Raw genomic sequence first — 12,934 nt, 5'->3', positions numbered from 1 at the left:
ATAAAGAAAAAAAAAAAGGTGGAGCACATATTACAAAATAAATGTGTTATACACACCTGTGTTTCTGATTTCCTTTTGTCCACTAAGGAAGACAGCTCCTCTCACCATTATCTATGCAGAACACAGAAAACACAATCTATGTTAATATCACTAATGATAATTTTACTCCATAGGATAAGGGAGCCTCCACAAACAAGTATTAAAAATGGACTATGAACAACTTGAAAGAGAACAGGAAAAGTGACTACAATTTGAGAGTCTATTATGTGCAAGAAACTTGTGAACAATGTGCAATGCTCTGAGTGAGGTGGTGTCTAAGGCTCTGAATTCGTCCAGATTGCTGGCTTCAAATCTGCCTTTTATGTATTCATTAGCTCTGTGACCTCAGATAATTTTCACCTCTTTGTGTTTGTTCCATTATCTGTAAAATGGGGCTATTCTTAGGCTGTGGTGAGGACTGAATGAGTTAATACATACGAAGCCCTTATAACAGCACTTGACATACGGTATTTTCTGAAGGGGTTGTCTTATTATTTCCATCTACACATATACAGCTGAGAAAGCTAAGGCTTAGAGAGTTTAAACAACCTGCACAAGACCAACTAGCTTGTAAAAGAAATAGGAGGGAGGGTGGGATTCAAAGTAGGAATGTGTTAATTTCCAATTTTCTGTATCTTTCTACTCTTCAATGTGCCAAATGTGATAAATATAGGGCCAAAACAAAAGGGCTAATTTTTTATTTTGCTTATCAAAATCAGGCTTCCACTTTATTTTTTGGTATCTGCCTAATATTTTACTATCTTGAAGGGTAGTAAATACTTAATATGAATTAAAATGGAATGCTGAAAATAGCATGCTTTACATGGCATTTTTTCAACCTTAGAGGAAACTGATATTGCTTAGATCTTTCTGCATGTTTGTGGGTGTGCGTTTTAAAGGGATCAGATAGTATTCACCATCGAGGTAAGAAGGCTGAGCTCACTTAGATTTACATGGTGTGACTGATGTATTCCTTTCTAAACAATTGTGCTACACATACATCCAATCAGACAGATTCCAAGAAGTCACCAACTGAGACTTACCAAATAGAAGAAGATTACTTTTGAATCATCTGCGTATGCTTCCCTGTTTAGGGAGTAAAGCACAGTAACATTCTTCTGCTGATTGCAGCTAAGCTGCTTTGATTCTTGGACAATCTTCAGGAAGCTATTGGTTCGGGAGTAAAAGCGTTTGACGTAGAAATAAGCATCCGAATACTCAGGCGTCAACCAGCTGTAAGGATAGCAGCTCTTAGGTCGAACATATGTGGCCTGACATAAAAAAGGAAAGCGAAGGATCTTAGACTGTAAATACCTCCCAAAGAAGTAATTACTACAGAATGAAAGGCTTCTGACTTCCTCAAGGCAGAGAGGAATCTTAGCTTGAGGCTGACATTTCCACATTATGTTATTAGAGGTAAAAACCATAATAGCACGCTCCTCATTTTTGTATACAAATCATGGCTATGATTATATGAATGCTTCCTCAGACCTACAATGTATTATTTTTACTTTCTAAATGAAGTCAGAGAATTGGTTTTAAGCCCCATTTACATCAGTTACATCCGAATACTGAAAAATTCGTTTAACTGTAAAATTCTGTTTAAGTAGCAGAAAGACAGAAATCACAGTATCTCCCCTATCTATGCATAAAATGATCTAAGGGAGAAAGCCAAATCATATGTATGAGGTAATTCTGGTTCCTCAGAGAATAGTAGTTGTTAGAGAATTCATCACAACTTTAACAGACTATTAAATAGACTTTAATAGACTTCAATAGACTATTAGCGTCTCATCCTCTTGAATACAAATTCTCATATAGTACTTCACAAATAAGCAAGTTACATAAAATACCATAAATTTTAAAATTGTGTTAAAATATATTCACAGCACAAGTTATGTTTTAAGAGGTTCCTAATGTTAAAAATTCCTAACATTCAAGCCCTTGGTGGATTTGTTTTCATCAACTCTTTGAAACTTACTTTCAGGGTGAACTCTGGATCGAATATACCTGAAGTGTTAATATAAAACTGAGCTTCACCATTCTCATCTGTGGTGTAATTTCCTATAAATTTGTCACTGAGCTCCAACTGCAATAACTTGTTTACCAACGGTACATCATTAGGACCGGAAAATTTAAGCTGTATGAGAAAGGAAGCATTAATATTCTTAACACACAAAATTTTCAAGTTCCTACAGAGCAAGAATTTTCTATTTATAGACATCATCACTTAATTATGATTTTCTTAAATTCTGACAGAAAGATGCTCTTTAAAATAAATATATAATGTGAAAACAGCTATAATTTTATCTGTCACTGTCACTCATCCTAGAACTTTTTCATCAGATCAGACATAGTAATGCTAACTATGTATTAGGAAACCAGGAAAAAAGTGTCTAGAAATTTCCAGAAGACAATCTATAGTCCAAAAAAATGAAATGGGAATATATATTTCTCCAGTCAAACCTACAGTTCCAAAATAAGTAATTCCTCTTCTATAGAAAGTGTCCATGTTCTCAAACTTCACACTCCCAAGTATTTGACTAATAGAAATAGAGGTCTTTTCACTGATCTGCACACCTGTAAGAAAAGGTGAAATGTCAGGGCAGAATGTAAACATTTGATCAAGAATTTAAAACAACAACAACAAATAGCTTAGGGTACATGTGCAAACTTCTATACACAGAGTTATATTCTTGTTCTACAGTGAAAGGGAGTTGTGGATGCTTTAAAGAAGCTTCCAGGGAGCTCTGCATCTATCTGGGGTTAGTAGTTTATTTCAAACTGAATAATGCAATCAATGTGAAAATATTAGAATTAGAAGTGGTAGTAAACCTCTTTAGTTCCTTGTTCCTGCCACTCTTCTCAGTTCTGGCTTGTGATACTTCTTGATGATGCAGAACATCATGGACATCTCAACTGTAAGATTTCACTTTCTGAAATCTTTCTCGAGTCTGCCAAATAACTATGTATTTGGACTTTTACCAGAATTGAAAAATTTCTGATCACAAAGGAAATAAAAATGCCATGTGATAGCAACAAAGAAAGTAGATAAGCAGAGTAAAACATATCTAGCTAAACTACTTTCAACAACATCATAAATGGCACAAACTAACACATTATGAATGCCATCACAATATTGATCAAGAATATTTATATAAAGCATTTTATACATATAAACCAAGCTCTTTTTAAGTAATCAGAAATAACGGTGATTATCTGGTTTCCCTACTCCAAATCTTTTTCTTTTTCTCTTTCATTTCTCTTTTACTTTTTATTCTTTTAACAAATATTTATTGAACACTGCTACATGCCATTGTGTAAATTTCTCACAATAACTTCTGTAATTGCAAATGTTACCAGTTGTGTTCGAACATTGGTTGTCAAACTTTTTCTGTAAAAGTTCTGATAATTAATATTCTAGGCTTTGGGCCACATGGTCCCTGAGTGGCTGCTGCAATGCTCAACTTTGTTATATCTCTATAGCAAGGTAAACAAATGAGTGTGGCTGTGTTTCATTAAAACCTGACTTAACATAAATAGGCAGGGAGCTGGATTTGGTACTTAAGATACAGTTTGTGAATCCTTGTATTAAATCAAAGATTAGGCCCTGAGAAATTGCTTAACAATGGTTTAACATAAAGTTAAAAAGAGATACTCTGTGTTCAGCTAATTTATTAGCTTAGCTCCACTGCTTTAGAGGAAAGCATCTCCATTTGATTGATGCATGCACAGAAGCAGATATAAGCATGCAGCATTTACATGATAATATGATTTTGAATATTATTAAGAAAATCTTACTACCAACCTCCAATTGGCCTATTGGCAAATGTACTTCATTTTTATATTTTAAGCAATGAGTTGATCTGTATTTTGTCCATATTATTGACTCAATAAATTTCTTTCTATTAAGCTACCCTTTATCCCCAAGTTTCCCATAAAACAAGATCATTACCTGTCCCAATTTCTGTAACAATTGCAGTGACATAAAATGACATGAAAAATCCAGAACTGTAGAGTTGGAAGGCTTTTGTATTTACAGTTTGAGACACACAACCATTTCTCAACTAAAAAATGAAGAGATGATATAATTAAAAAATCAGGGATCCAAGAGTCTTAAAATATACATATAGCAGTTTTAGCACAGATATATAACTCCACCCACTCTCATGGCTCCTCACAAATTTATTGAAATTACCCAAGAATTGAAGAGGAAGAAAAGAAGAAGAAAGAGAAGGGGAAGAAAAATTTAAACAAGCATTTAAAACAATCTATTTCTAACAAATTTCAAGGAAATTCTCTTGGAAATGATGTGGATGGGAACAGATTAAAGGCTGAAAACAGAGCAGAATGGTATTTCAAAAGAGTACAAGAATTAAAACCATCTTGAGAGGCACTGACAGGCTACATCCACCCCATGAAAAATTGAATCGGTGGTGTGGAATACAAGTTCAGGAATTTCACTCCCCAAAAAGGGAAAAAGCAGCAAAACTAAAAACTACATGAGATAAGATGATGATTATGGGAGACAAATGATGGTTATGTCTGTGTATTTTAAGCTTCTGTAGAAGAACTAAAAACAGATAAAAGAGAATCGTTCACATATATAACAGTATAACACTATTCCTGGTAAATTCTATAGATAATCTTTCATCAATGACATCAATAGTTAGAGAAATATAGAAATGGAAATTCAGTTATATGTTAAAATAAAATGTGCTAATTAATTCCAAATATAAATGTTAGCAAGATACATCAATTCATTTGATCCTCAAAACTGCCATGTGAGCTAGGCCCTATTATAAACCCCCTAATATAAACGAGTGAACTGAAGCTCAGGTAGGTCATATAACCTACCCAGGGTCACGCAGCTGACAGGTGTTGGCACTAACTAGGCAATCTGGTCCAGAGTATCTGCTCTTCTCAACTATCAAATATTACATCAAATTAAACAAACAACTTTAATAATAAGTGACCAGAAGAAACTTAATTGCTTTGAAATTAAGAAAAAACGTTTCTCAGAAAATCTTGAATCAAAGAGAAAATAAAAAATCAATAACTTTGGATATTAGTATAAAGAAAAATGCTTTGCATCAAAATCTATAGTGTTAAGCTTAGATTAAAAGAAAGTGTAAAACTAAATGTTACCTGCTACTAAAGAAGTAGCGAACATATTAAAAAGATCAATAGAAAACAAAAATTATTAGGAAATGAAACAATAAGATAACAGCTAAAATATGTGATTTAGTAACACAAAAATAATATTGGAAAGAAAACAATTAAAAGCAGAAGTCAGAATAAGGACCACTAAAATTTTATGAGCATGATTTAGAATAAAGAGAGAAAGAACAAAATTTTTGCAAGATCAGGAGCTCAAACAACTGATCTGGGGGGGGGGGGACCACACCAAAATTCCTTATTTTAGACCATAATCAAAAATTAAAAAAAAATTTATTAACTGTATTTATCAAAAAATAAAAAAAATAAAAAATAAACATTTCCAGATAAAGGAACAGAAAAACAAATATCCTGATATAACTTTATTGCTTCCAATAAAAAATTAACAAACCATAGTCATTACTGAACATTCCCATATCTTTAAGATTACCCTCAATATCTTATCTGTTCCTATTAGATTATCATAATTATAAAATAATATAATCAAAAATTAACTCTATGTGGATTAGGGAAACAAAAAGCAATCTTCAAAGGATACCTGATGGCTACATGTACAGCACAGGGGCAGAGGAGACCTTTTTCTAAGGCTAAAATCCCATAAATATTAGAAATTTGGTATGCCAAAATTCCAAAACGTCAGTGGTTAACAGAGTTGAATATTTTTTTTTACTTAGTTGATAGAGGGTAATCTTTACAAGAAAAGAAAGTTTCAATTTCACAAGAACAAGGAAAACTATACACTAGAAAATAGCAAAGGAGCGGAGGGTGACCCCCCCGCTCCTGAGCGTCCCATTGATGTGTCAAGCAGATCTCGGACCACGCATGAGGTGGTCTCAATTACAGGCTCAGCGTCACGATGAACTAAACACATCCGGCTCCAGTGTTTGCAAGAGAAGACTGATTGGAAAATTTGTTCAGGGCAGTCAAAAAATTTGTCATTAAAAAAAAAAAAAAAAGCCCACACAAAACAAACATTTCTTTTTGATGAGGTGTACTAATCAGAAGGAAACGATTTGAGAAATTGCAGTCTCCATTTCATAGTGAGATAAAACCACCTGAAAAGGTTGGAAAATGATCATATTAATCTAAGAGGGTCCTTTTTTTAAAAAAAAAAAAAAAAAGGGAAAAATAGGCAAGGGGTAATCAAGAGTTCTCAAAACAACAAATCCAAATTGATAACAGAAATATGAGAAGCTGCTGAAACTCACTTGTAATTAGATAATACAAATCAAAGCAAAATAAATTTGTGTCTATCCAAAATATATTGCTGGTAGCAATTGGAGAAATATGGTATTCTCATATATTGCTGACAGGTATTTGAATGTTTAAAAGCTTTTAGACAGCACTATGCTAATACTTCTTAGAATTGAAATTTTATATTTATATAAAATATGTTTATATACTTTGACTCAGGAAACCCACCCCAAGAATATTATTTCAAATTAATAAAATATTTCATATATATATCTTTTCATTTATATAAAGACTGTTTTCACCAGACGGTACACTGGGAAAAAATAAATAAAACATTAGCTGCATAAACATCCATCACTGGGTAAAATGGTTGACAACATTCCATTATAACCACTCAATGGAATGAGTGTAATTCCACTTAACCCTCCAAAGCCTGCACTTCCTATCTAAAGGTAGGTCTATGTCTGTCTTTACCAAATATTGATATTGACCTAATGAATGGTCACCAAATTTGGTGAGTAACTTCAGGACTATCAGACTTAAAATATAAACTGTGTGGTACATACAAATTTCATTTTTAGACTTCCAAAGACAATCCTCAAAGAGATTGGTAGAGCTTTTAGCTGATGGAGAGATTCAGCTACAGATGGAGAAATCAAATGGTGACTTCAAATATGAACTGCAAGTCTAAAGTAATAAAAGTAGATGCTCTGAATTGTGGACATTTGCAAATGAGCTGCTTCCCATAGAGGCAATTCTAGGTTTCATAGAGAGTAGTATCAGAGATTTGTTTATTTGAAGGATGATTAATGATTCTCCAAGGTAGCAGCAGGGAGACCACTGAGGCAGTATATAAAAAAAAGGCAGCCAATGAGATCAAACTCTAAAATACTTATAAATTTATAGGTGCATAAGAATTTGCATGGCCTAGAGAAAATGTATTTTCTCTTCAACCTTCATCTTCTCTAACTGCAACCGCCACTATCCACAAAATGAAAACAATGTTAATTCCCTTTTATAATAAATGGAATCAAAGAAAAAATAGTAATGAAAAACATGAGAGAACTTCTCAGAGTAAAGATTGTGGTTTGTACCTGTGCAATAAATTGTTCACAGATTGCATTGTTGTCTGTCTCACAGTGTCCAGAGGAAAATGATTCCCTGCACACCTGGATTTCGGTTTTCCCTTGCACAGGTTGGCCATAGGTATACCTAGTGGGTGAGGGTATACTTATAGTTACGGGTGGGCATACCATAGTAATATTTTATAATCTTCAGAAAACATGTGTGAAATCCTGAAGTCATGAATATCCCACCCCACCTAAATTCAGTTGGGAACTCTCATCTATTACTGTGCTCTTCCCCACAGAATTTAGGTTAAATTGGGCTTTTTATCTGTTATGAGGATTGGATTCAGCTGTTTGCTTTTTTTTTCCCATCAAATTCAAAGTGATGTAGAATCTAAAATAATCTAAAATCTCAGTAAAAAAGATTTAATGATTAAACTGAGTTTTTAAAATTGTATTTTAATCTTCTGACCAAAATATTTTAAAAATTGGTTGCTGCTATTTCTTCATCAGAAAATATTTTTGAATACAAATATAACATGGATGATTCATGACTTTGAAGTATTCACAGGTCAATATTTTAGACAATTCTCGTTTTATCACTCAATAAATAGAAAAGATATGGGGATTGGCATAAACTAAATAAGCAATGACCAAAAGCATAACACTTCCTGGGTTGAATAAATATCTCATTTTCCCCTAAACTACACACAAAATTACAAAAAAAAAAATTTTTTTAAAGGTACAATCTTTTGTTAATTGAGGATTTCTATCAAGGTTTATAAGACATAAATGTAAAACTTGTATAAAGTAAAACTGAATATCTTTAAATCTGCAGATTATAAAATTTCTTCCTATTTACTGAATACTGCATTGACACATTATCTCATTGCTTTTTCTCAGCGACCTTGAAATTTAGGTATCTTATCTCATTTCACAGACTAGCTAACTGAGATCGAGAAACACATGTCCTCACATTATAATTGACGGAACTAAAATTCAAACTCAGATCTTCCTGATTCCAGATCTCCATGCTCATTCCATTCCACTAATCTGCTTTTCTATCTAAAAATCTTTAATGCTTTTGAGATCTAGATTTAACTCGATCACTAAAATCATCTTTCCAATCTGAATGTCAGCAACATGAAAAATAGAGGCCAGACTGAGGTTAGGTAAAAAATGCTATGCTTGAACATTGTTTAAAAATTATTTCTTCTTACTTTATTTTATTTACAAAAGGAAACACTTATCATAGTAGTATCTGCAGGTGAATGCATAGTTCAGCTCTTCAGATGAAACAGAGTATGTTCTCTGGGTAATGTTCTTCCTATAAGAACATTCTCCTTTTGTGATCTGAAAAGCTACTGAAGACTCATGCAGTTTCTTGAAATCTTGCTTATGGCAAATTTTCCTCTCTCTTAGAAGTCTAAGTCATCTCTGAGGCTGTTTGCTAAAATAATCTAATTTGCTGGTATATTCTCTAGCTGTTTCAAGCTGAATCCCGGAGAATACAATGCACAGGCATATTATAACCACCTGAGGTAGGCAACAACTGATGTTAACTTCTAGATATACTGATTTCATTCAGCATATTCTCACAGCCTGCCCAGAAATCACCTTGTAGTAAGCATAGCTCCTATCTGAGTTGCCTGGCTTTGTGTGGCAGGACCTTATTATTGCTAATATGACTTACTACTTAATGTCAAAGCTATCTTGAATGTAATGATAAAGAAGTTTCAAGAAGTCAAAATAGTGGATTGTAAGCTGATAAGATGTTGAGGAACACAAATTCCATGTAAGAATTTAGCTTAGCAAGGCTTTTGTAATGGCCATACTTTATGAACATTTTGGCTCTCCTGATTTGTGCGTGTTGTACTTTTCTAGCATATCATTGAATAAATAAATAATTGGCGATGTTAATCCAAGTGATAATTCCCGGTTTTGTGAAGGGCTTTCCTAGTGAAGCCAGTTTAGGATCCTGTGTTTCTTCAAGCCTATATTGGTTAGCTGATCAAGTTTTAGATTGTCTAGGATCACTCACATATAACATTTACTACTCTTCAGTGAAACCCAGAAACTTTTTATGATCATTTTTCTAGACTCTGAAGGAGATTTTAAATACTGTAAATAAAGGCTAAAAACTGGCTTTTAAGACTTTTTGAGGCATCTTTGAGCATAGTCCCACAAGTTTATTAGACAGTCTTTTACACATGCATCTTTATCATACTGCTGAAAGTTATTCAAAAGCAAATAATTTTCATATTCTCAATTAAATAAAAAGTATTTAAAATATATCAGATGCTAATTTTTTTTTCAGTTTATATAAAGTATCACAGAAGTGTTGGTTAGGATGGTAGCTTTGATACCAAACAGCCTAGGTCTAAATTCTGGTTTTGCACCAAAAAGCTCCATCAGTTTTGACTAGTTCTTTAACCTCTCTCTGTCAGTGTATTTCTTTACAAACTAGAGATGATAATAGCTCCTAGCTCATAATATTGGAGTAAGAATATAATATATAGGGTGCTTAACAGAGTACTTGATACTCAACAAATATTAGCTATTTTTTATTATTACAAATCTGAGAAAAAGCGTCACACTAAATAATGGACAAAATGCATTAGAAATGACTCCCCAAAAATAAAATCAAGACTTTTCAAATCATATTGGGAAGTTTTTACCTTAAGGAGATTCAGAAAGATTCAAATTAAATTGATGAGATGTCTTTTTTCCTTATGATATTGTCAACAGTTTATTTTCTTTTTTTTTTAAATGAAAATACCTAATAATGGTGAAGATGCAAGTAAGCAGGTAATCTCTAGCAGCTGATAAAATTGTATATTGGCACAACATATTTGGTGAACAATATGGCAATCAAAAGACTAAAAATTGGCTCCATATATAGTCTTGGCAATTCCATTTTTGAAAATCTTTCTTAGGTAAACAATTTTTAACATAAAAACCATTTCTTACACACTCATACATAAAGGCATAATTGCAAAATTATTTATAACTACTAAAACAAAATGAAACATCCTAATGTTTGGTATAGCCACATAAAGATATGTTTATGCAGCAAGGAATTGGAATTCATGAAAACACTGGCATAATATGGAGACATGTTCTCTTAATTATAGTGGATAGAAAAATATGATTGCAATTGTGGGAAAATATTCATAAAAGATTAAAGGAAAATAAATCCAGTGTTAGTGGCAGTTGGTAGAATTATAGCAATTTTTATGTTGTTCTTTGTATTTTTCAAATATTCCACAAGGAAAACTCATTACTTCTCTAATAATACTAATGGAAATATATAAATAAAGTTGCATGAAAAGCTCATTTCTCATCCTCTCTGAGCTCTGTAGGGACAAACCCCATGAATAAAGACTTACTTGGCACATACACGCACTTGGAATTCATCATCTGAAATCGTTACTGTTTGGGGTGCAGTGATCTTAGCATCAAACTTGGGCAAAACTAGAAACAAAGAGATATGGTTACTTCAGCCCCCACAATCACTGGCAAGCAAAGCTTATTGCACTCATGTAGCTAAGTTTGCCCCCATATACAATGTTTTTATATACACACACATACATATGCATATACATATACATATAGCTATACATATGCATATGCATATAGATATACATATACACATCTGAATAGACCCCATTTCAATTGTCCCAAATTCTCTGGCACTAGTCTACCACAATACCTGATGGTTTCTCATTAAATATTAATTCTTCCCCTTTCTTTTGTCTTTTCTATTCTCGGAGCTTCACATTTTATTTGTTTTAATCCATTAGATCATTCCTAAAAGACTGTCTGGACTCTAGAAAATGAGATATTTCCTAGGGAGAAAAGGAAGGGGTCAAAATAAGGATGTCAAGTAAGGATCAAGAAAGGAGAGATGATAAAATGGAAAAGGCTAAGAAAGGAAGATGACAGAAAACTAAATCAAGCCTCACCTACTTTTGCCTGAGTCTAGCATAAAAATTGTTTCATTCAGGTCTTTAAACTCATCATGTATATAGAACAACCATAAATAGAAATTGGTTACCATATTTCTGAACAGTAAATTGGTGTCTCACTATCTCTCCTGATTTTGTATTCACATCTATTGAGTAATCTCCAAAATTTGGTTCTGAAATCAGTTGGAATGAGAGCTGGGTAATATTTTGGAAAGGAGTCACATTTCTCCATTGAAAAATCCTATTGTTTTGAGGATCCTAGAAAATAAAAATGGGATTAAAACAATGAGAGTATTATCCTTTCCTTCTTTATTTTTGGTCCCTTTTGTATTCATTGGAAGTAAAGAAAGCCGTTGCTTGAAATAATTATACTAAATCGTAAGAACAATGTAACTTCCTCAAGGTATTAAAATTCAATTATATAGTATATCTCTCTTCAGCCCAAAATGATAAGGAAAAAATGTAACTTCCTCAAGGTATTAAAATTTAATTATATAGTATATCTCTCTTCAGTCCAAAATGGTAAGAAAAAAATGTAAGTAAGGCTTTTAATTTTGATCTTTCTGAACCTGAGTTGCACAGTTAAGGAATTAAAAATTCAATGTGCATGTTCTAAAGTAGTGCCCTCCAAAGCAGAGTGGACACACATCAACAGATGCACAAGGAGATACTTATCCTACAAATACTTGTACAGAACAACATAGATTTTCACTTGGTCTGCATCAAAGTTGGTTGTGAGTCACACACTGCATGCAAGAGCTGCTGAATGGAAGTTCCACCATAAGAAAAGGTTGATCATAACTCTCTCCTTTATTTGCTTTCAGCCTATTGAGTATGTTGCAGTCTACATGAGTTTGGTTCTAGAAATTTATTGATATCATCCAGCTATGACTAAAGATACCCTGATAAAAAGATTTCCACAGAGAATAAAACATTATTCATTACCCACTTTTCTTCTGCTTTCCTCTACTATAAAGTTTAGAAAGTTAAATTAATTTCCCAGACGTCCTTTCAGCTAGTATTGCCCATGTGACTGGGCACTGGCCAATGAAATGTAAGGGTAAGTCACTGGGTAATGTGTCCAGAGATGCTTTCTAAAAGAATCTGACTCAGCTGTCACAGCCCTTTGCCTTTGCTCATTGTCTTTTCCCCTTCTTCCTCTGTGAAATGGAAGACATGATGTCTAGAAGTACAGCAGCCATCTTGTGACCTTGAAGATAAAGCAATGCGTTAAGGTGAGCAGAGAGGATGAGCAAAAGAACCCTGGGTCCTTGGTAATTTTGTGCTGCTGCTGTCCTAACCCTGATCTGCTCATACCCAGACTTAGCTTAGTGGTTTGTGAGAACAACAAAACTTTTACTCATTTAAGCCAAAGCGAGTTCTGTTGTTTTCAATGGAACACAACATTACTTGAATCAGAATGTAAAATAATATTATTTATAGATTGCTACTGATTCAGAAAACATGAAAAGGATGACCTGATATACC

At 33.3% G+C, this 12,934-nt stretch overlaps 1 protein-coding gene across 1 annotated transcript in view; it reads right to left on the bottom strand.

Annotated features, from left to right (window-relative positions):
• Positions 1-7,559, bottom strand: part of LOC119543428 (ovostatin homolog 2-like) — a 31,989-nt gene extending 24,430 nt beyond the window's left edge. Inside the window, exons 1-6 of the mRNA XM_037848246.1 lie at positions 7,506-7,559; positions 3,995-4,106; positions 2,510-2,619; positions 2,021-2,179; positions 1,083-1,310; positions 57-111 (exon numbers count right to left, since the gene is read on the bottom strand). Of these exons, the coding sequence (XP_037704174.1) occupies positions 57-111; positions 1,083-1,310; positions 2,021-2,179; positions 2,510-2,619; positions 3,995-4,037 (595 nt within the window). The 5' untranslated portion in view covers positions 4,038-4,106; positions 7,506-7,559. The remainder of the gene's footprint in view (positions 1-56; positions 112-1,082; positions 1,311-2,020; positions 2,180-2,509; positions 2,620-3,994; positions 4,107-7,505) is intronic.
• Between the last annotated feature and the right edge of the window lie 5,375 nt (positions 7,560-12,934).

The sequence above is a fragment of the Choloepus didactylus genome, chromosome 8 (assembly GCF_015220235.1).
Source record: "Choloepus didactylus isolate mChoDid1 chromosome 8, mChoDid1.pri, whole genome shotgun sequence".
In the NCBI taxonomy this organism is placed as follows: Eukaryota; Metazoa; Chordata; class Mammalia; order Pilosa; family Megalonychidae; genus Choloepus; species Choloepus didactylus.
The sequence above is the reverse complement of the archived record's forward strand: the minus strand, read 5'-3'. Positions and strand labels throughout refer to the sequence as shown.